The 23,758-nt window shown below is 48.2% G+C and overlaps 3 protein-coding genes across 24 annotated transcripts; 2 read left to right on the top strand and 1 right to left on the bottom strand.

Moving 5' to 3' along the window:
- Positions 1-11,172: 11,172 nt before the first annotated feature.
- On the top strand, positions 11,173-12,872 carry LOC120709581. 2 transcript variants are annotated; one of them, XM_039995245.1, is made up of 2 exons: positions 11,173-11,813; positions 12,657-12,872. In XM_039995245.1, exon 1 carries the CDS (start codon positions 11,246-11,248, stop codon positions 11,714-11,716), a length of 471 nt encoding a protein of 156 aa, XP_039851179.1. In that variant the 5' UTR covers positions 11,173-11,245; the 3' UTR covers positions 11,717-11,813; positions 12,657-12,872. The 2 variants fall into 2 exon arrangements, with proteins under 2 accessions (XP_039851179.1, XP_039851180.1); XM_039995246.1 differs by having other exon boundaries at positions 11,173-11,822; positions 12,670-12,872.
- A 2,201-nt stretch (positions 12,873-15,073) lies between these two features.
- On the top strand, positions 15,074-18,947 carry LOC120709580 (UPF0587 protein F46B6.12-like). The gene is made up of 5 exons (XM_039995244.1): positions 15,074-15,357; positions 15,484-15,591; positions 17,343-17,510; positions 18,427-18,537; positions 18,642-18,947. The coding sequence occupies exons 1-5, from the start codon at positions 15,256-15,258 to the stop codon at positions 18,681-18,683; spliced, it is 531 nt and encodes a 176-aa protein (XP_039851178.1). The 5' UTR covers positions 15,074-15,255; the 3' UTR covers positions 18,684-18,947.
- Positions 18,948-19,623: 676 nt separating this feature from the next.
- On the bottom strand, positions 19,624-23,534 carry LOC120709579 (atherin-like). Of its 21 annotated transcripts, none has more exons than XR_005689746.1 (4): positions 23,095-23,467; positions 22,798-22,917; positions 20,453-20,736; positions 19,624-20,354 (listed from the first exon to the last, which is right to left on the bottom strand). XR_005689746.1 is itself a non-coding variant. In XM_039995242.1 (3 exons), the coding sequence occupies exons 2-3, from the start codon at positions 20,700-20,702 to the stop codon at positions 19,816-19,818; spliced, it is 789 nt and encodes a 262-aa protein (XP_039851176.1). In that variant the 5' UTR covers positions 20,703-20,736; positions 23,175-23,472; the 3' UTR covers positions 19,624-19,815. The 21 variants fall into 21 exon arrangements, 1 of the variants encoding a protein (XP_039851176.1); XR_005689750.1 differs by having other exon boundaries at positions 23,175-23,463; XR_005689754.1 differs by having other exon boundaries at positions 19,624-20,742; positions 23,275-23,534.
- Positions 23,535-23,758: the final 224 nt, after the last annotated feature.

The following is a 23,758-nucleotide window of genomic DNA, read 5'->3' as shown; positions in this document are numbered from 1 at the left end:
TCCGGCGCCGTCGCGGTGAGGCCGACCGCCGACGCGCGCGCTGCGTTTAATTAAATAATGGTAAATCGAGACAAGCTAGCTGACCTCCGATGACAACGACGACGACATTGGTGCTGCTGCCGGTGCCGCCGCCGCTGGTGCTCCAGCTGCCGCACTGGCCGTGGCGCCCGTGGCTGCTGATGCACCGATCGATGCCAGTGCTATCTCGGCTGGGACGGTGGGAGCGGCCGGCACAGTGGCGTCAGGTGGCGCTGCGGCTGCGATCGAAGGACTCGTAGGCAACGCGGCGGGCGGCCCTGTGGTGGAAGAGGATGGTGGACGGCCCTGTGCAGCGGCGTCGGACAGGGAGAGTGCGTAGACGAGTGTGGCGGAGGCGACGGCGGCTTGGTGGCCTGGCGGGCACCGGCGGAGGCGACAGGGTCGGCGAGCGCGGCGGCGGCGGGGGTCGGCGGGGTCGGCGGCGGCGGGGGTCGACGGGGTCGACGGCGGTGGAGACCGACGGGTCGGCGAGCGCGGCGGAGGCGACAGCAGGCGGGGTCGGCAGCGGCGGCGACTAGAACGGAGGCGAGGAGCTGCAGTCTGCAGAGGGACTAAGGCGAAGCTTGGACCTCTCAGGTGAGTCCATGGTTTCGGCCAATGGATTGGAACCAAAAAATGGTAACGGACTCCCATCCAAACCGTTCCATTTTAACCAACAACCCAATCCAAACCAATCTAACAAGTAGTTCAGCCCATCACTAACCAAACCAATGCAGCTCATTTCGAAAACCAATCCAATAAACCCATATTAGCCCAAATTGTTAGCAGGGTGACTCATGATACTTCTATGACACTTTCATTGGGACTGACGTATTAGAACCAACGTCGACATCCAAGACCTGCGTGCTGATTACACATGTCTCGAGTCAAACAGGGTTACATTTGATTTCATTAGTCATTCCGTCCGTGCTTAAAGCCACGAAATATCTTGTTTGTAGCCCATTTGCAATGACTTCATTAATCCTAATTATTTTCGCATTCCAATATGGATGGTTTACAACGATCGTCAACATGAGAAAAGATTATTTCTAAAAGAAGACATGAGAAAAAAAAAATACCATGTCAATATGTAATTGTCGTTTACGACGATCCAATGTGTTTGTGATATCTCCAAATGGTCAATGGCCATCCTTTGCTAGGAAGTATTCAACAGATCAAAATCTTCAATTAGATTTATATGTCAATGGACAAGAAATTCTTCATGTAAAGCATCGGCCAAGTGGTTGTCCAGTAGCACGGTGCCATTTTCATATATCAAAATTGAAAATTTCAAACCATGATGTGTTCTGCCAAGAGAAAGAGAGTGATGATGGCAAAACTAAAACTATGGCCTAAAGTATTTCGGGCATCAAATTTATTTTCAACAATAGTACTGCCGCGTTCGAAATTTCCACGGTCAGCTACACCAGCAAACAATACTCAGGCCAAATAATCTCGTGTCGAAATAAATGTAAGAGCTGATCAAGGCCGATCCCGTCATAATTCATATATAAAACCCACGACCGGAAAAAGAACCTCCGGCACTGAAAACTCTGACGACCTCGATCGTCCGAGCAGAAGTAACCTGTGAACCCGTCTTTTCTGGCAAGAACACCGCGAGCGCAGCCCTCCTGCCAGGCGGCCTAGGCGTCGCGAGAACAGGGAAGGGGCAAGGCGCGTCGGGGATTTGCACCGTCAGAAGGTTCCGCATCCTGGCCATGCGCGCCGGCCGGCGGTGCGAGAGCGCGCGGGATCGCTGCTTCGCAGTATGATGCATTAAATTTGGCTTTGTAACTACCGACGATTTCACAAAAGCAGAAAATTGTGGAACCAACTTATCCGGCTGCTGCAAAGAGGCTACAAGGAGACTGGATTGACCAAACAACGTGAGGGCGCCGGTGGACAGGAGAACAGGGGCACCGGTGGCCAGGGGCGCCGGTGGCCTGGAGAACAGCGGCACTGGGGGACAGGGGCGTCGATGGAAATCGACAGGGGCGGCGGTGGCAGGGAGAGACGTGTGCCATTCCAAAGAAGGTAAATCCTCGCCAAAACGCCAGGCGCCAGGGAAGGTAGCCAGCTGGTCAATCAATTTGCTTTCTTTGCTAAAAAAATCAATTTGCTTTACATATTCCCATAAAAACAGTGCGCATGGACCTTTAGAAAGTATAAAAAATCGCTTAATTGCTTCCAAAATTCAGGGGTCTAATGACATGTTACAATGGAATGTAAAGTGTAGGTATACCGTGTGGGTATGTAGAAGCTTTGGTGAAAAAAGTTTTAGCTTCTGGATGGAAACATTTTCCTTTTATCAAAAAATAGGACCCCACCCCTTTTGGTCAAATCTTCCGGGCCGGTGAGTAGGGCCTCCGCGAGGGGTATGGTGAAGCTAATCTTGGTGGGAAAATTTTTAAATTGTTTTAATTTTTATAGTATAGATTTTATAGTATATATAGATATAGATATAGATTTCTCTACTAAAAAAAGAGGCTAAGGGTTATTTTTTTCCTTCGTCATTCCCCTCCGCCTTCGTACGTCGTCCCGAATTTTTTTTTTTGCGCCGACACATGGGTCCGCTTCCACCCCGCCGCCTGCGATCCGTTCTCGTGTCCCCATCCCCGCAGCTGCCTGCGATCCTCTGGATCCTCTCCCCCTGTCCCTCCCATCTCCCGTTCTCCACCACCTAGCTAGGGCACCCCCACCGACGCGCCTGCTATCCTCTCCCATCGGGCGCCATCGGGCGGAGCGGTCGCCGGATCCGCGCTATCGGGCGGCCGCTGCCGCCGGATCCAGCGCGAGCAGACAGCAGAGGCGGAAGTGGGCCGTGCGGGGGACTCGGGCGGCCGGCGTGAGGACTCGAGTAGCGTGGGACTCGGGCAGCACAGTCGCCGGAACCATCGTCCAGAGGCTTCACGCGCCCCGCGGGGCGGAGCTCTACGTGCATCCTGAGGTGTGGCTCACGGGCCCCTTCAATCTCACCTCGCGCATGACGCTCTTCCTCACGCGCGGCGCCGTCATCCGCGCCACGCAGGTGAGCGCCACCCACCCACCCTCCTGCTCTCTTCTCAGTCTCGTCGGCTTCCGCCATTGCTTGATCGAGCCTCTCTGCCAAAGCCATGGCGTGCTCGTCTTGGATCGATATTCATACGAACGGTGTTTTTTGTTTTGTTGTTGATAGAAGAGCAAATCCGTATTTGATGTTTTCTCTTTTCGAGATCTCGGGATGTGATCGAATTAAGTATGACCTTTGCGATTTCCAGGAGAGGGATTAGAATTGATGGATCTTATATTGTTGATATGTCGGAGTTCATGGTCTGCCACTGATTTATTATAGACTTAAATTCATAGTCGTCTAATCTTATATTTTAGTGCTTGAGATTTTGGTGCGATATGGGATATTAAATAAAAGGGTCTCAAGAAGAGAACCCAGATTTTATCGGAAACATATCCATTCTCTTTGTGCAGGACACACCAAGCTATTTATAAGAGAATTCTTTTGTTTATGGATTTTTAAGTAGAACATGCTATTTTGGTGATTTCACAGTGATCTTGTAAAGTTTAAATATTTTAGGTGTTGGATGTGCACCTTTTATTTGAATTTAGAAATCGCAATCTGGTTGTAGGAAATGTTAATTCTGACTGAATGATCTTGTAGGTGGAAATTGCAATGTCAGTTCAGGTTTCAGTATGTTGATCGTTTCTTTTCCAAACCCCAGTGATGATGCTTAGTTCTTTTAGTGGTAGAGACTATATATGATTCACTCTTTCCATTGGGCTTATTGGCATCCATTTGCTTCCAGTTTATTCAAGGAATCTATTCGCTGCCAATTTAGATAAGTACTAAAGTGATTACTATGTAATTTGCAGGTGTAGTGAGGCAAAAAAAAAAAAAGAAACAAAGTTTAGCAGGAGCTAGGCTCGCATCTCTCAGACATTCAAGATTTTTGAACATTTGTTTTTCGTAGCTAAAACAAGTAGTCAAACAATTCTCGGCACTTCGTGATTACAAATCAAGTTGGTTCGAGCACTCTGGAAATTTTGCATAGGCTATCTGAAAGTTTCTTGCCTGTGGTGAGCTATCTTTCTCTTTAAGGACTTTACTTGAACGAACTCTGCTGTTCAATTTTCATTTTTTTGTTCTGAAACAGAGAATGGCAACTTGAATGCTTGAGCAACGAGAGACCCTTCTGGTTTCCCTCACCGTCCAAGTTTAACCATAAGTGGTTCCCACTCTGATTTGCTGAAAAAAATGCAGTGTCATTTTTTTATTATTCCGAATAGCTTGTCAGTTATTAATAACCACTATCATTTTTTATAGTTTTCCATGGCTTTTTCATGATTTCTTACAATCTTCTCCAAGTAAATATAGATGGATTATGCAGAATGTAAGACTATGTACGGGGCTGCGTTTGTGTCAAACTCGGTGACCATCTGAGTGCCATTGCGGCACTACCATGGTTGTTAGCCAAAATTTATGAAGTTTGACTTTTAATATACTAATATGTCTACTGATGTGTAATGGATGGCGTATTGTAATAGCATGCTACAATTTTAATTTTGCTTTAGCTTTCATCTCTGAGCTTGACAGCATAAATTAGAATCTGATGACTTTATTCGTTTTGGTCCTTTGTTCTAATATGTAGCACTGTTGGGACATGATATTATATCTAGATCGACATTGAATTCGTTTTGATGTTGTCCCATGCTCATGAACCAGCGTTGATCTACACACGCAGGGCTTGCTACATGTGAAAATAGATGGATCCTCTGAACAATACTATTTGTAATAATATTTTGCTATGACAAGTAATTAGATTTTTGGATAACAAGGTTTTAGAGAAGTATATGGCTTGGATAACAATGCAATACTCATGCACCCTTGTAATAGACTTGGAAGGAACTGATGGAAGAGAGAGGGGAGAGGTAATATAAATGAGCATAGCTCCAATTTGGAAGTGGTTTAAATGTGTTTCTACTAGGTTGTAGATGTTACAAATGGAGGCTTGTTGTATTGATAGAGGCCCAAAGGGCAATATATATAGAGTACATGAGACACCCCAAACCCTAGAATATGTGAAGTGACTAAACTACCCTTGACACATATATAGTGACTATAATACCCTTAACACCCCCTCTCAAATGCGACGTGAATGCAATGTCGTTGCATTTGGAGAGTTACACTAAGCATTGGACAAACACAATGCACAACACTATGATTACATGACACAAGATTCATCCAAAGTCCGAAAATCAAAGATGTCGTCGAAGTGTGCAACTCTTGAACTTGTCGATGTAGACAATCTCCTCCACAAGCGGGTATCGCCTTCACAACTCGTACTTCAGCAAATACCACAAGTCTTCACAAACCAGTACGTCGACTCTTCAAACATGAATCTTGCTTTGGAGACTTTGAACCCGACAGTAACATGGAGATGTGTCAAACCAGCCAAAATGAAGGAATGAGAGATCACTGCTTGAAGACGGCAAGCAGGAGGACATGTGATGATGACGACAAATAAACGGCCATTGATCATGACGTGGAGCAAAACGGCTTTGGCGAACTGAATGACGTGCAGCCACACATCATGGCAAACCCCGAAAAAGAAAATGAAAGTGGCTGATTTGGCAATTTGAGATGTGAACACGCACGGCTTTGACGTACTGGAGATGTATAACTGGACTTGGATTGAACACAGTGGAGAAATATATGTGTGACAAAATATGATTAAGACAGCAGCAGACCAATAGCAAGATGCTAATAGCAGGGTTAAGATACTAAGCAAGCAGCAGATAGATAGCAGCGACAAAATATGGAGATGATAAACAGCGGAAATATATGTCAATATACTATGGATAGGCAGCAGCAAGCAACAACAATGCGAAGTAGAACTGCAGCATGAATGATAGTCCTGCAGAACAGAGCAGCAGCACAGAACAGAGGACCGAGGCACTTAGCAAAACAGAGCAGCAATGGACTGATGCAGATAGCAACCGAGCCAGCAATCCACCAGAAATCCAACCCAACCAGCAATGGATGACGAGGCGGACAGACGGCAAATCCGCGACGGGCGGACGGCATAGGTAGCCACCGCGGCGCGGAGAGGAGCCGCAACGGGGAGAGGAAGCGCCTCCAGTAGAGCCGCAACAGGCGGATCCGCGAGCAGAGACGAGGCGGAGGCGAAAGTGGAGGTGGAGCAGAGCCGCGACGGCGGCCGCGGCGGGCGGACGCGGAGGAGGACGACGACTTGCTGCTGTGGCTGCTGCGACGGGACGACGGTGGAGCGGGCGGAGCGGCGACGGGACGACGAGGCGCGACGGGCGGACGCGGGAGGAAGACAGCGGCCACCTCCAGCAGCCAGATCCGCGACGGGCGGAGGGCCGAGTCCGGCCCGCGACGGGCGGCCGAGGAAGGGGCGGACGGAGAAGGCCGTGACGGGCGGCGCCAAGGGCCCGCGCGGCGGCGGCGGATTTCCCCTCCCGCGGGGCGGATCGATGAGGCAGGCATGGAGTGGACTGATGCACCGGATGAGGGGGAAAAAATGGATACTAGCTGCTGCTGCTCTGCTGCGACTCAATCTACAGAAAAGAAATGGGTTTAGGGATGGAGGATGCCGCCCCCAGGAGCAAGATGAAGCTCCCAGGGGCAGCGCAGCGACGAGGATGAAGGGTGGCGGACGGATCTCAAGAAATCTGGAGCTCTAATACCATGTTACAAATGGAGGCTTGTTGTATTGATAGAGGCCCAAAGGGCAATATATATAGACTACATGAGACACCCCAAACCCTAGAATATGTGAAGTGACTAAACTACCCTTGACACATATATAGTGACTATAATACCCTTAACAGTAGAAACCAAACCATACACTTGTTATTGCTGCAGCAGGATGAGAGCCTCGGGATTGGGTTGAATGCAATGGCGAAAAACATCAAAGGTGAACTTGACTAGCGTGCAGTGCCAGAGGAGGTGAAGTCCTGCTTTGCTTATTTCTCTATTGTTTTAATAATTGATGAAAAGTTGTTGAAGCCTTCTGAATTCCCTGCTCTGCTTTGAATGATGCAAAACATTATAGCTTCCAATAAAATTGATTATTTTTATATTTAAATGTCTTATGGTCCTGCACACTATCTATCTATTTGTTGAAATCTTGCTATGAGTATTGCATTTTGCAAGCATGGTGAGTTAGCACCTCGACAGCCAATAACTGGTATCACTTAATTAGTGCCTCCTTTCATAATCCTTCTTGAATTAGTGCCTCCTACCCTCCTTTCATACTCCAATGTGACCTTCCTGCTACACAAATCATATTGAATGAGTTGCAGCCTTACCTTCTTGAAAAAAGCCACAGCTGACAGCGATCATTGACTCCATGAGCAGCCACAGCCTGGGGAATTTTTACTGGTTTATCTGGTGCCATGTTTCAAAGTGCACTTACCATTTTGTAGGTGTGAAATTTTCATTGTTGGTCCTCAACATTGGTGCTAATCTAAGCACTTTGGTTTGTAGAAGACACAAAATGAGTTGTTTCATTTACTATGTTAATTAAGAAATTGCTCTAACTATTGCAGAGAATTTGGTCCTTACTGTATAAAGGTCAACTGATCGGGTTTGAAAGGATTAAAGAGTGTATAATAGGAACCTGCAAAAGAAGGTATATTTCTTAGATTTAGACTGGCATTGCTAAATGACATGTATTATTTGGGGAAATTAGTCACATGCTTATTCTTTTACCAGGTTGAGATAAAGAATTACAATTGCAAAGTTCTCATTTTTATATGCCAAATCCTCTACTACCTGAAAGGACCTCATCATCAACCTCTATGGATTTTAGCCGCCCTCCGCCTTCAGCACTATGGATGAAGGTCCAAAAGAGGAGCGTATGACTAATTAAATGTTCAGAGAATGGTTTCTGCCACCCTCTGCTTTTGACTTAGTGTGTGTCCATGTTGCTCCTATGTCTACATTGAAATTTATGTAGGCAAGGCAATTACCAGTTCAAGATTCAAATTGTAGATAGGGTCCAGGAAATGGTTTCTCGTGACATGTGCACCAATAATCAGGTTGTTAACACCAAAGCTTCTCCATAATGTATGCTCAGGTAGATCAGAGGTTTGTGGTGTGAAACATTTGGCCAGATAGGGTGTAATTGCAACATAATATGGAACAGGCGTATGGTACAATAATTTACATGTTTATGCTTTGAGCACATGAAAGGCAAAATTTTAGTGAAGTGTTAAAAGCATAGTTTCATGTTGTAAGTTGTAACAAATGGATCACTGTAAATTTGAATGAAATGGTTTTGGTTAAGCTGATACAGTGATAGCAGTCACTTGATTCTACCGCGATTGCATACAAGACTATCCCTTGTTTTTAATGCTACTGCACATATAATTAATTATTGTCTGTTGCAACGCACGGGCATGAACCTAGTATAGATAGATAGATAGAGGTGGGTTATTCTCACAATAATAGAAAATTTAGGTTATTTTTTAGTAACAGCAACAGAGTGGGTTTTAGATATAAATTTAGAGGATCAAGGTTATCTTTTCATGCAAGTTAGCAGGAACGCACGTTTCTAACAAAAAAAATGAAAAAAACTGCAAACTGCACTGGTTTATTCACAACAAACACAAAACATTTCCAGTTAACATATTTCATGGTGAGCAGATAACAAGATAAACACAGTAGTAATAATCCGTCCCATCATCTTTATATCCAACACACATATCAAATTCCCAGTACATTATAATTGTTGAAGAAACTTAATCAATGAACCCTCCAATATTGAGCATTAACCATGTTCGCTCCGAAGCTCCTTGCATATGCATCAAATTGTCACAACTCTGAGTTCACACCTCCAAAACTTCCCACGTTTGCTCTCAACGCTTAGAAATTCCCACGTTAATCGGAGAAAAATAGAAAAATAAAAATTACCACCACTGCCATTACGATAAAAATTAGCCTAAAATACCCCTGTGCCTAATTAAAAATCACACACCAATACCATTATGAAAAATTAAATATAAAATACCATTTAGCTATGTATCAGTTACAAATATATATACTATTAATAAAAACTAAAGCTAACAGCAATCAATCAAAATAAAATGAAAATAAAAATAATTATCTGCATAATATTATTAAGGGGCTTTGGCGTTTATGCCCCCATTTTGATGTCTAATGGTGATTTTACCCCTATTTTTTTTAAACTTTGTGAATTTGCCCTTACGATTTCAAAATGAAGCAAAGATTTACCCCTATTCCGTGTACCTCTCCTAACGGTGTCAACTTTCATTCAAAAAGACCATCATGTCCATCTGCCCAAATGATTTTGCCTCTATTTTTTGTTGAGGGACATAACTGCTAAACAGCACACGGCTTGTCTTGGTTGAGTCTCTGGCTGCATGCAGGGCGCCATGCATGTACTGCGTTCGCCGCTGCTGCCGCACCCATGGTCGCGTGCGCCGGCCGCTGCTGCCACGCCCGTCTCGCCGCGTTCGCCGGCCGCTACTGCGATGCCCGTCCCGCTTGCCCGCGCCGCGTCCGCCGGCCACTGCTGCTACGCCCACCCCCGTCCGGCTCGCGCGCGCTGCGTCCGCCGGCTGCTGCTGCCGCGCCCTCGCCCGCCCCCGTCCGGCTCCCGCGCGCCGCGTCCCCCAACCGCTGCTGCCGTGGCCGTCCCTCTCGCGCGCGCCGCGTACCTCGACCGCACATGCATCGCCCGTCCCACTGGCACGTGCCGCGTCCTCCGGCCGCTGCTGCCGCGGCCGTCCCTCTCGCGCGCGCGCCGTACGCCGGCCATTGCTGCAGCGCCTGTCCCGCTCGCGCGCGCCGCGTCCCCCGACCGCTGCTACCGTGGCCGTCCCTCTCGCGCGCGCCGCGTACCTCGGCCGCAGATGCATCGCCCGTCCCACTGGCACGCGTCGCGTCCTCCGGCCGCTGCTGCCGCGGCCGTCCCTCTCGCGTATGCCGGCCAATGCTGCAGCGCCTGTCCCACTCGCGCGCGCCACTTCCGCCAAAAATAGCACTTCCGCCGGCCGCTGCTGCCGCGTAAGGTGAGGACGACGCCGGCGCGAGCTGGGACGGGGCCGGCGGAGGCAGTGAGGATGCAAGCCGGGACGGGGCGGGTGGAAGCGGATCCGGCCGCATGGTTGGGGAAGCCAGCGGGCGGAGGTGGCGCAAGCGCGTGGGCGGAGGCGGCGCCATCGCACGTGTCGAGGCGGCGCTGGCCGCCGGCCCTTCCTTCCACTCGAGCGGGCGGAGGCGGATCCGGTCGCACGGGAGGAGAAACCGGTCTGCCGCTGGCCGGGGGTGTGCCGCGACTACGCTGGAACCGGGCCGCGCCCGCGCACGAGGCCGAGCCACGCCGACGCTCGGGCTGGGGCTGAGGCCGGTCCGTCGCCTCGACCCGCGCCGGGGCCGGACCGCCGCATCGACGCGCGCCAACGCCGAGGCCAGACCGCGGCCTCGACCTGCGCCGCCGGGCGCGCCGACTCCGGAGCCCGACCGCCTTGACCCGCGCGGCCGCGCCGCCTTGCCGAAAGAGATGAGAGAGACGAGGGTGGGAAGAAAGAGATAAGAGAGACACGAGTGAGGTGCTGCCGGGTCGGATGAAAAGATAAGGGGCAATCTAGTCTTTTCCCCTATTTTGCAAGGTTTTCTTATTTATTTTAGCTGTTTATTTTGACTGCATGTGACGGAGCTACAACTAGGGGCAAACGGAGCCTTCGTTTTGAAAACACAGGGGCAAATTCACAAAGTTTTAAAAGTGAGGGTAAAAATGCAATTGGAGTTGCTAGCAGGGGCAAGAACACCAATCTCCCTATTATTAAAGCTCAACAAATCAAATTGTTATTATAGGTAGATCATAGTTGAATTGTTTTAATCAACAATAAGACATAATTTACGATAATAAACATGATGATATATGATAAAAAAAGTAGTCTAACTTTTAAGTAAGGATACAATGATATGCAAATTTTTGAATTTTCAATACTATTCGCGCAAATGCGCAGGCTATACGCCTAGTTCAAGAAAGTAACTCAATCCAATACTATCAAAAAAAAAAAATCGATCCAAGAAGGCTCCAACCGGAAGTGCTTACACGGCCTATAAAGGCCCATGTGCTTGTCGCTACAGATACAACGGGGCCTGGCTTCAGAATTCTTCCGGACAAAAAATTTCCCCGTGCACTAGACTGGACTTTTCTCCTCGTCACCGGCGGCCACCATGTCGATCCCCGGCAACGGCCACCTCCCAGCCTCCGCCTCCCTTCCCGACCACTCCTCCGCCTCGGACTCCGATGCGGAACCGGAAGCTAACTACAGCCCCATCGCCGGCGCCGCCTCCGACTCCGAATCGGACACCGACGCGGAGGCCGCCATGCCTCACCACCGCCTCGACGAGGCCGGCAACGGCATCTCCGCCCTGGATCTCGCCTCCGACGACGACGAGGAGGCGGACGGAGAGGAAGAAGAGCGGGAGGAGGGGGACTTGACGGCGGGGGAGGCGGCGGCGCGGGCGTTCTCGGAGGACGAGCGCCGTCGCCGCGCACCGCTGCCCGAGGGCGCCGCGGCGCGGATTGTGGACGCGATGCGCGGCGTGGAGTTCCCCGGCCCGCCGCCGGCGTGGGCGGGCAGCGTCCCCGAGGACCAGTGGGTCGACCGCCTCCGCTCCCTTCGCGCCGGCCGCCCCAACTGATCTGAGCAGAAGAGAAGGGGGCTTAATTGGCTTCTGAGTTGATTCAGCACCGTACAAAATTTTTGCGAACTTTCAATCTGGTTTGCGTTTGGCGGACCATTCATCTCGAGAAAATTGCATATTTGGGACTCTAAATAATGCGCTTCGCAGTTTTGCTATTTTTAACATTGACATCGCAAAATTAGGACTCCAAACATGTATAAGTTGATTATACTGCCATTTGCCGTATTTCATCCCTTCTCTAATTTCTTTTTCATGTATTTAGGATGTGAGTTGACCCTTTTGCCGTGCTGCCCCTTTCTTCCGATCGAGTCTCATCCGGAGTGCTGCCCCTTTCTTCCGATCGAGTCTCATCCGGAGGATCGGAGCGTCGCTCTCTCTCTTCCGTTCGTGAGTAGGGCCGGCGGCCATGAACAGCCTGCCGCCCGATGAGGCAGCCCCCGCCGCCTGCAACCTCCCCTGGTCCCTGGCCGTGGCAGGCTCTGGACGCCGCCGGCACTGGCCCTGCACAGCACAAGCCAGCACCTGGCCACCGCTGGCTCTAGCCCATGGCCGAGGCAGGCTCCCACCGGCGGCGGCAATGGCCCCTGGCCGAGCCAGAACCTGCTGTCCTCATTCACGCTGCTATCTACGGGCAGAGGCATACACAAGACGGGCGGCTGCAGCCGGCATGGTAGATGGAGCTATCACCGGGAGAGGCGGTGGCGCTGTCGCCATCGTCGGAGAAGACTGGATCGAAGTCCATCTGGTCCAGGCTAAGGGACAAAAGGGTCCATTCACAACCCAAATACATGAAAAAGAAATTAGAGAAGAGAGGAAATACACCTAGTGGTAGCATAATCAAGTTGCACATGTTTAGAGTTCCAATTTTACGATGTCAATGTTAGAAATGGCAAAACTTCGAAGCGTGATGTTTGAAGTCCTAAATATGCAATTTTCTCATTCATCTCTTACTTGCTTCTAGCTAAATTACTTTTGTATCGTAACCGTGACTGGAGTGCAAATCATTCGCGGTAAGATTTGTGGGTAGTTGGAGCTGCGATCTTGGTGAGGCCTTCTAGCAGCCTGTGCCTTGAAAGTTGAGAGTTCAGACCATTTGTATGCGAGTTCAGACTAGTCTCTTTTTTACTGCTGATTAGACATCGAGTGCAAATCATTGTGAAGCGATCCTCCCCCCCCCCCCCCCTGATCCTAGTATATAAAGTGATTGCTATCTTCTTCTTTCTTCTGAGTGCGCTTGTGCCTCTATAGCTGAGCGCTCCTAACATCGTGTTCAGACAAGCAGTTCTTTCTTACTCTTATATGGATGCGAATTACCGTGGTTTAATCCTTTTTACTCTCTTGTTTATTTGTATGGAGCATTTGGTCCTCTTGCTTAGTCCCAGTTGACCTGCTGCTTGCTTCAGAACTGGTGCCAAATAGTTAGCGATACGGAGAGTGTATTTCGCATATTAATGGTGTTCCTTGTCTTCTTGATGGAACTTCATGGGCTAATATTCTGTAAATTGTGATCGCAATTCGCAAGCATTGCTTCTCGAAGTTGAAATGTGTGTACTAGACTCGGGGGACAGGGTAAGCTTGAACTAGGCACTTACACCTACTCCAGTGCTCTAACCTCTAAGCCGCTGTTACGGCTGCCTCTCGCGCTTAAGCGTTGCAGCTTCTGAAGTCCTGTCTTTTGGCATCATAGCTAGGGATTTTTTTTGAAGAAAGACAGGCTCATAGCCCATGATCGATCACTCTTCGGCTCCGGCAACTGTATTTCTTTGAGCAATTGAGCATGGATTTTGCCCGTGAGGTGTTGTTGGTCTGCTGAGCCAGCATGCTCATAGCTTCTCTTAGATCTATATGGACTATGGAGTATGGTTTCTTTGATGGTTGGCTTGACGGAGCACCAATGTTTCAGAACACAAGACTTTGTCAGCTTAGTTGCAGATTTGGGCTATGTTTAGTTTCCAAAAATTTTCCTACAGTTTCCATCACATCGAATCTTTAGACATATGCATCGAGCACTACATGTAGTTGAAAAAAAACTCATTACACAGTTTAACTGTAAACGATGAGTCGAATCTTTTAAACCTAATTAGTCCATAATTGAACATTAATTGTCAAATAACAACGAAAATACCACAGTACCAAAATTCAAAAAATTTCGTGAACTAAACAGGCAGACGATGCCATATTTAGCTACTTATTTGTTTGTTGGAGGGTCCATGGACCATGGATTAAAAATCCTCTAAAGTTTCTTGATATTTGGATTTTCCTTGGTGTCATATTGTCATCTAGCTGAAGTACCTCATACTCTGCTTCGATATCTTCAGTTTTTGGTTAAAAACAATCGATCATCGAAGCTCGCATCAAGTGGATTTTAGTCATTTTGAGGGGGGGGGGGGGGGGGGGGCAGCGAAACGGGCGGTTGGAGCCGAAACTCCGTCGAATCTGATTGGGAAAATTTGTTGGGAGACACTCTTCAAAAGTGGTTTTTCTCTAGAACACTAAAAAATATGGTTTTTGCCCAGAGGCACTGAAATTTTGTGGCCATTTGCCACAGCACATCGCGTTGCCCTCCGTCTCCCTCACGTCACTGTCGTGCCTCCATCCTCTTCCTCCTGCTCGCAACACCCGCAGGTGCGACTGCTGCCGGCAGTGAGGAGCCGCCCGCCGTCACCCCTTCCCGCTGCTGCCGCAGCTCCTCCTTGACGGCGCCGCCGCTCCTCCTGGATGTCGCCACCGCTTGATGTGGCCACCGCACCTCCCTGACGACGCCGCGCCGTCGCACCGCTGTTGTGCCTCCTTCCTCCTCCTGCCAGCAGTGCGGGCGGGGCGTGGGGGCTCCAGTCAGGTGCGGCCGCCGGCAGCTGGGCACTCAACGACGGGGGAGGGGGGCTCAGGCCCGCGGTGCGCTCGCTCGTCGCCGAGCTCGCACGGAGCTAGGTGGCGGAGGCCCTGCGGCAGTAGCTCGGCAAGCTCAGGCGTGGAGACGGGGGAAGGAGACGCGGTTAGGCACCAGCCGCCACGGCCACTTGCGTTGCTTAGGAAGATAAGGGGAAGATATCGTTGGAGAGGATGACAGGTGGGCCCTTTAACTACTGTAGCTAACGGTGTTAATAAGACCATCTTCTTAGTGTGCTGTGGCAAATGGCCACAAAATTTTAATATTTTGGCAAAAAGACCACTTTTTTTAGTGTCCTGGAGGCAAAAACCATATTTCAAGAGTGTCCAAGGCAAATTTTCCCAATCTGATTCGCGAACCCCACTCGCCACTTGCACAGTGTGCAATGACCAAGTTACCCTCCGGGGTCGTTCCATCCACGCCCCAACTCTCTAGGGTCATTTTTGTCCAAATTGCGACCTCACAATATTCCCGTTCTGTTCCGTCCGGTTCCATTCCTCAACCGAGCGGAGCGCAGCCCGCAGGCGAGGCGAAGCAAACCCCCTTCCCTTTTCCTCTTCGTCTCCGTCTCCGTCGGCGGCGGCGGCGGCGGCGGACCAGACCCGAGCGGGAGCCCTAACCCTAGGAGGGAGCCGAGGCGGCCGAGATGGTGTACTACGCGCTGTTGGTGGGCGCGGAGCTGGACGGCCTCACCAACCTGCAGCCCAGCCGCGGCTGCGACGACCCCAACTTCCCCTACCAACTCAAGGTCAGTGTCCCCCTCCCTCATACTCCTCCCTTGGCTTGATCGGATCCGCTCCCCCGCCTCTCGATTTGAGCGGCACTGATGGGATTTTGCTCTCTCGCTTCTGTGCTTCTGTGTGGTTAATCGCAGCTCAAGTGCGAGAACTGCGGGGAGGTCACCGCCAAGGCCACTTACGTGACCCTCAGCGAGCAAGTCGACCTGCCCAAAGGACACGGCACCGCCCACCTCGTCCAGAAGGTACCCCGGCAAACATCACCTTCCTCCTCTAGTCCTCTGGCCAGATGGATTCGGCTTCCTTCGTACAGTAATGTTGGTATGATCGATGACCCTTGCCTGTGAAATTGCTTGTTACTTGTTAGTATGCCAGAAGGCACCAATCGGGCCCGTTAGTATGTATATAAGGTGATAGACTCTGGTAGATATGACTCCTTTGTGCATTCATCCGTTTGCCCTTGTTTACTGTGGATTTGGCGAAGGATTTTTATTTCCTTGGGTAAAAGGAGCATTAGATTGGGCAGCAGAGAGTTATATTCATGTACTCCCTCCATACTCAAAATAATTGTCGTTTTGGACAAGGTTTGAGTCAAATCTTGAGAATATAAATCATAAATAACTCTCAAATTGTTGAGTTTGAAAATATAAAAATTATATGAATAGATTTGTCTTGAAAAATACTTTTATAAAAGTATATATATATCACTTTTTGATAAATATTTTTAGAGAAATAAGAAGTCAAAGTTGTGTTTTGGAGACCGTGTCGCTGTCCTAAACGTCAATTATTTTGAGTACGGAGGGAGTACAATGGTAACCACAACTGTTTGTTGTCTTAAGGAATCTAGTTGTGCAAGTAATGAGATTTTTTCTGTAGTGAATGTGATTGTTGAGACAGAGTGAGCTTGTTAATGTTACTCATGAGAGTTGATAGACTGGCTCGCTATTACGCTGTTTGATGATATCGACTGGCTTGCTATTATGCTGTTTGATGAACTAGCATGGTTTAGGGAAGGAATATTAGATGGCTAGATTGCTGTGGTTCATTGAGATTCCCTTGCTTCACATTTCCTTTTTTTAATGTTATCCGATATGGATTCTGTGAGAACTTGCATTGTCATGATAAAAATGGGAACTGGATTGGGCAGAGGAGGGTCATATATGTGTTGGAAGGTGGCAGCAAGGGACTGTTGCCTTCTCCAGGATTCTTGCTATTGTGCAAACTGTGTTAGGCCCTTGCAAATATACGCTTTTGGATTGGGAAGAAATTAGATCTTATGATTTGTCAATTTGTGATTGTTGAGAGAGTTATGATTTTTCCTTTGTGTTTTTTTATAAATTATAATATAGTTTCCCCCCCTGAGGTTCTTCATATCTTTTCTTAAATATTCTACTCTCAAAAGTTAAGATGCAAAAATTCTAGGTGCAGCTGTGAGCCATAAGACACAAGGTGGCTTGGCCACTGTTCATGATGGGAAAGCATGTCATCATCTGTGTTGACTTTTGTCTTCACATTTGATGCAGTTATTTTTAGCTATTACGATTGTGTTTCTTCACTATTGTCATCATCTATAGTTTTCTGTAGGCTAACTGAAGACAGCCTGATAAATTGTAGTTATATCTTATCGTGATGTGTTCTGAACTTAGTTATATGATTATGTTTGCATTGTCTTCTTGTATTATGGTGGTCAAATTAGCATCATTTTTTTGGCTTCAGTAATCCCGTTCATGGTTAATTTAGTTTTAGTTTAGTTACAACATACCTTTACTCCTTTTCAATACCAAATGTGGATGTTATATTGCTGACTGCTTCTGCACAATAACCAATTTGGTCCCAAGTTAGGTTCCTCATCTAATTTTTCTCCTTGAGGTTTCTAACAAAGGTGTAAAGGAGCAAACATGTTTCAGTACAAAGTAGATCTGCTTTTTATGTTTTGTTTTCTAAGTTCCAATAAGTCATGCCTAGTGTATGATATTTTGGTTGACTTTTCTCTCAGTGCAAGCTATGCGGGAGAGATGGAACGATTGTGATGATTCCTGGTCAGGGGACACCACTAACTATTGAGCAGAGCCAGAAAGGAGAAAAGACTTGTTTGATGGTCTTTGACTGCAGAGGCTATGAACCTGTTGAGTTTTCCTTTGGTGCTGGCTGGAAGGCTGAATCTGTAAGTATTTTTTTTTATTTTTCACCAGGAACATCGATGATTTCTTCAATGTACAAACCAATCTTTTAATCAGTAATGAACAATTAATCTTATCAAGGTGATTCATATATGAGAATTCAGCTCTGTCTGGTATTCTATTCTATGTAATATTGTCTTGTTAAACTTGTGATTGTGTTTTCCAGATATCACATATCTGGAGGTACAACTATTTGTTTTCACATCACACATTACTTAAGAATACAAGGTCACATCACATGTATCTCTGTGTTTTGGAGTTATTTCTTTTCAGATTGAGCATTACTTAAGCATAGAAGGATAGGTGGTTTGTACTTTTGCAGTGGCACATGGTTGGCCATGTGTTTTTTCATTTTGGCATGGAGCTTCAGATATATTAGTTGATGCGCTGATTCTTTAATGGGGTGAGGAATGGAGCAATCTATCACCTCCTCACTCACATTTTTGTTTGTTTTGGGGAGTGGATTGGGTTATCCTTCACTAGTCACTACCTCATCCTCACAAACACGTGGTCAGCTTAATAACGAGGAATTGTTTCATCCCACCAAAATTCATTGGATGACCCCATTGCTAGATGCATGAAGTGATTCCTCTGACCAAACACCCCATAAGTTCATACGCTAACTGACTATCTTCGTTCTCCAAGAAGAAACAAATACATCTCTGGTGTCTTTCGCAGCAACAAATCTATGGGTTCTTTTGAAATTGCTGTTCTGAATCTGAAATTTTACATTTTTTAGCAAATTGATAACTTGATTTTAAAGCAACTATTCGTTCACATCCAACTTAATTGATTGATGTTTTGTGGAGTCCCCTTCCCCCTCTCTTACAGCACTGCCCCAATAGTTAAGTTGTTGTGGTGCCTCTTGTGCTAACTGGCTGTCATCTCTTTCTTTTTAAGGTGCATGGAACTCCTTTTGACATTGACTGCTCTGAAGGTGAATTTTCTGAGTATGATGAGAAGGGAGAATGCCCCGTCGAGTTAAGCAATCTTCAGTCAGCATTCAAAGTGGTAAGTAGGCCCTTGCATCATTTACCAGCAAACATGATACAATTCATTTTTATCATTGTTGCAATTGCTCGATGAAAGATTGACACTACTGTGATTGACAACAGGTGAAGAAGCATGAGAGGGGTGGGAAGACTAGATTCATCTAGACCCAGTGACTTGGAAACCATCAGGAATTGGAACAGGTGTATAAATCGTGATTTTGGGCTAAAGATCATGCACAATCAGATGTCCTTTTTCTTTTCTGTTGGTTCTGTGGATGCTGTGAACCATGTGAAGCTTTTCTGTGATACAGTGCCCGCAGAGGTATTACCCTGCCTGGAGGCCTGGACTGATTGCTATATTCTATGTGCTGTGAATCCAGCCATCTGAATTGGTCCCCCGATCTTCTAATGCTCAGACATGTTTATGAATTTTGACTGTTTTCTCAGGCTCTGATGGATGTGAAGTCATCACAAGGGGGATTTTTTTAGAATGAAGAAATAGTTCGGGCTTCAGCAACCGCACATAGTTAAGCTCTTACATCATCTTTAGCAACATAACTGAACACAAAAAATAGGGAATATGTGCAGAGTAAATTCTTCAGTTATAATGCGTCGCGATTTCTGCTTTGTTGCCACGCAGTGCACACTGCCGCTCGTACTTTAGACGTTTACAGGCCCATTTGCATGTGATGCAGCCTATGGCATTTAAACCCTGGTAGAGGCAGGGCACGATTTGCATGCTGCTCGTTGTTCTCGATGCTACCTCTCGTTTTCGTGGACACAGGTAGACAGGATTGAAGAAGCCAATTCTGTTTGTTTCTTTCCTTATTGTCTGCAGAACTCTTCCATAATTAAAAAATGATATGTGCTATGATTCTGTCATAACCTGTTTTGTTGCATTTATGCTGCAAGTACTTGGGCAAAATAGTAGAGTAAGCCTGAAAATAGACATAACCCTGCCTGGCAAAAGGAAACAAAAGATAAAGAGAATCAAATGGAGTTGAAACCATAGAATTTGTTGGAGCACTACACTGGTTATGCTCTGTTGCCTCCAAAATTACAGTACGGCGAAAAACTGTTTTCTTTTTCTTCTTTCTGAAAAATATAGGTCGATAATACCATTTAGGAAATCAAACTATCATGTTCGTGTCCAATCCAAGGAATAGTCGATCTAACAAAACCCAGCAAGTGTCAGCGGCTATATACAAAATATTTTGGTACAATATTAAGTCGTAATTAAGGTCCTGATCCAAAACCCTTTTTGCAGGCTTCCGGATTTCAGGTCGTCCCACGTCAATTAGGAGCAACGGTTGAAGCAAGAAAGCAGGCGCTCGCAGAAAGTCGTTTCCTTGCGCCGATCATTATCCCTTGCCGCTGATGTGCTTGGCGGTGGCCGTGCGGCCGCTGGTGGGCTAGGCCTTGCATCCACTGCAGGAGTGTTGGGGATGGCCTGTCTTGCCACTACGGATGGCAGATTCTCGAGCGCTGCTGGTGGTGCGGCGCTACCACCGTTTCCTCCAGCGGCACCACCCGGCGGCGGGCTCCGATGACCTGCGGCCGCGTTGGCCTCTCCCTCCCCTTTTGCTACCGCTCCAGCAGGCGGCTGATCCTCCTCCTCGCTGTCCGTCGTGGCGCCTTTGCTGCTGGCGCCGACACCACTGGCCACTGGTGTCGTCGTCGGCGTCGGCCTCTGAGCTGGGCCGCCGGGGTATGCAGGTGGAGCTGCAACCGCAGAAGGAATAGCGGGGCGGCCTGGCGGCCTTGCATCATGTTCTGGACGTGGCCGTGGCACTAAAATCTGAAAGCCAGGCGAGTCGCCACGACGAAGGGCCCAGTCTGTTACTCATGCATTAGTTAGGCATCCATTTATTTATATATACTATTAACTCTATGGGTTGCACATACAATATATATCCGGAAATATGTTGCCATACCTTCTTTACCAGGTGCAGCCATAGATACAGCGGCGGCATGCGCCGGCTCACACAGCCGGTCGGGGTATGCAAGTGAAGCTGGAAAAGCAGGGCGACCAGGACTGTTCCGTGGTCTTGCATTACGTTCTTCACGTGGCACAAAAATCGGCATTCCGCTTCGTACCTGCGGCTCTCCGGTACTTTTACCCCTTGCCTTCTCAGGCACATTCTTGTTCTCGCTTCCGTGCACAAGTTGATGTGCAACATCCATTTAGAGTTTCTGAAATGTGCTGGGAAAACAAGACCTGCAACTAATAGACAGATGTGAAAAAGCAAAAATTGAGACGTTGCCAGCATGTTCTCGCGTCTCCCGAAGGATTTCTGGAATTTGATGAGGATGATTATGATGGTTTGGATTAGTCCATGAAAGATTTAATTCCTACCTGTTTTGTGTTTTTCCTTCCTTGGAGCAAATCGATTGAGTTTAGCTGGGTTTCTGTTGTTTTCATCAGACGTGGGCACAAGATGAACTAATTCAATATCTGAATTTGGCCAAGATCATGAATTAGCAAAATTTGTAGATCATGGCCTGGACGCTCAGTGTAAATGTGGATGTCGAATTGCTTGCTCATGGATGTGCATGTGCACTCTAGAGATCTTGCTAGCACCAGATTGTACAGGACATTTTCTCTACTCTAGGTCAGAATTGCTGCTGGAGAGGAACTAAATTTAATTTGTACCTATGTGCTGTGAATTTGTGCATGTGTGTCTGGACATGTCGGTATCTGACGCTTGCTATGTAATGTTTGCTTGAATATTTATGCAAGATGTGTCATCATGCTGCCAAAGTTTTATGAAAAAAATTGTCAAAAGGTTGGTTGGATTGAAAGGATCATGCAAATTTTCTCTATGTTTGTTGTCAAAATATTTTTCTATCTATCAAATTACTGTACAACATCCGATGTCAAAAGAGGGGTGTCGGGTACCATAACTATGGGGCACCCTAATCCAGGGCTAAAACACCCTCAACACGCGCAAAACAGGATTCGGCACCCAGGCTGGATCCTTCCCAAACTCGGACGCCCGAAGCCCCTTCAGGTATGGAAAGCCCAAGTCATACTCGACCCACGGCCCGGCATCGCGATACGGCCCCCCTAAGGCCTCGCTGACCGTGGAAGAAATCTCCGCCTCGCTCGAGGGCTCCCTGCCGAGGACCCTCGAAGCAAAGGCAATCTCCGACTCGCTCGAGGGTCGCCCGTCGGGGCCCTTCGATGCGAGGACGGACTCCGCCTCGCTCGAGGCTCCCACAGCCGAGCCCTCTACGGGGCCTCGGCGCAAGAGAAATCTCCGCGGACTAGAGCGGTGGCCCAACCACCCGACGGGACGGGGCGCACTTACCTGCCAACCACTCCGCGGCGTGGAGCGGGTGTCAGATGGTGTCGGGCAGCGTCAGCTGGCGTCGGCCACCATGCCACACAGCGGACATGACTAGCGTCTTCTCAACCTGCGCCCGCCACTGTGCTGCTATTCCCGGCGCGGGGCAGGTCTGAGGCGCACAGTGCGGACTTGCCTGTCACCGTCCGTCACTGTGCTGCCTACCCCTTGTACCTTTTCCCCTCTGCAGGACCCTCGGCGGGCGTGGGCAGCGACCCTCGGACACAGTACGGCCTTTGACCAGGGAAAGACCAGAGTCTACAACACCCTCGACGCCCCCACCTCATCCAACGTAGGGCTCTGCGTACTTCTACAGCTATCGCCACGCCGTCGGCTGGCGCCACAGGATAAGAACGCGCTTCGGGCATGGGCGCAAGGATTCGCAAGGACGATGACCACACCGGACGTCATGCTCTACGATAGGAGATGACAACTGTTCTTCCCCGGATTGGGGAGAAAGATGACCCCGTAGACCTCCTACGCGTGTAACTTCTTCCTCCTTGATCTATAAAAGGAGGAGGACCTGCATGGAAGAAGGGGACAATCACGAGAACACACATACTCACTCCACCGATATTGCCACTCGCCTCAATCACTCCTAGTGCCTCTTGAGACCTGGGAGCTTCTCTCCCTCTCTCGCCTCAGTTTGTACCCCCTACTACAAGCACTACAGTGCAAGTAATACAGTGCACACTCCTCTGCTGGACGGACGGCCTCATCGGCCGGAACCAGGATAAATCCGGTGTTATTGTGTTTTTTCTTGCATCAACCATCTGGAGATCGGGACACGCAGCATATTCAGTAGTTGGTGCTAGACCGCGAGGTCCGGACACCGACAAGGGGGTAAAATCACATAGTAGTTAGATTTCTGTCAACAGAGGGCCAAAATCACAGAGTACCGCACAACAGAATTTGCTTGGATTTGTGCTTACCAAGAAACAGAGAGAGAAGCTTAAAAACAAGCTAGAAGGAAGTGTGGTGAAGCCCGTGCATCGCCATCCCAGACAATCTCGTGTGAACAGTCTTTGCCGCAGGCTCCCTACCCGGCGCTCCTGGCAAATTAAACCATTGGATAATTTAGCTTGAGGCGGAGATAAACCGCACCAAAAAAAAAGAAAGAAAGAAAATGCAGAGCTGGGCCAAGCTAACTCTCGTACATAAAGAACGCAACCGGCCGAAGCAAAAGCTAGGTACTCGAAAGTCGAAACAGGTCGATCGATCATCAATACCTAAGACCTCGCTCAATGAATCCACTCTTCAATCACGCGATCCAAATATGGGGATGAAATAAGGCTATCGACGAACATACAGCAAAAACAGGAGTCTGCCAGTGAGCTAGTCTGAGGCCCTCCGAGCAGGTCGGCACCACCACGGTTGTAGAATGATGGCTAGCTCATTGTCTCAATTACCTCGCTGCTACCACGCCCGGACGTGAAGCTTAAGTCTAGGACGATGATTGAAATCGTGGGAACACGTTCCTCTCAAAGTAATACAATGGAGAAGCAGTCAAGTCAAGGGATGCTCTTCTTTGTAATGTACACACGGTGCTGAAGATAAGTATGAGAAAAAAGTTTCCAGTGTTGGGAAGGGACGACGTTGCTTTATTCGTGATACTTTAGTTCTCATATACTTTGTTCCCCTGGTCCAGTTCCCACTAATATTATTCCTCTTCAATTCGAACGGCTGCTCCAGAGTCTGCTCTTGAAGCAAACTGCAAACACCACTACTACATAAATCGTTTCTAGGGGCAAGTAAAACAATTTTTGTAGGGGCGGGCACGATACCCGCCCCTGTCTCTCACAGCTACAAATGTCTTCTCCAGAGCCGGGTCAAGACAGCAACCGCCCTTGGAAACATATTTTTAGGGGTGGGTAACGGAGTGACCCGCCTTTG

The sequence above is a fragment of the Panicum virgatum genome, chromosome 5K, assembly GCF_016808335.1.
Source record: "Panicum virgatum strain AP13 chromosome 5K, P.virgatum_v5, whole genome shotgun sequence".
NCBI classification, from domain to species: Eukaryota; Viridiplantae; Streptophyta; class Magnoliopsida; order Poales; family Poaceae; genus Panicum; species Panicum virgatum.
Note: the sequence above shows the minus strand (reverse complement) of the source record. Positions and strands in the feature narration are given on the sequence as shown.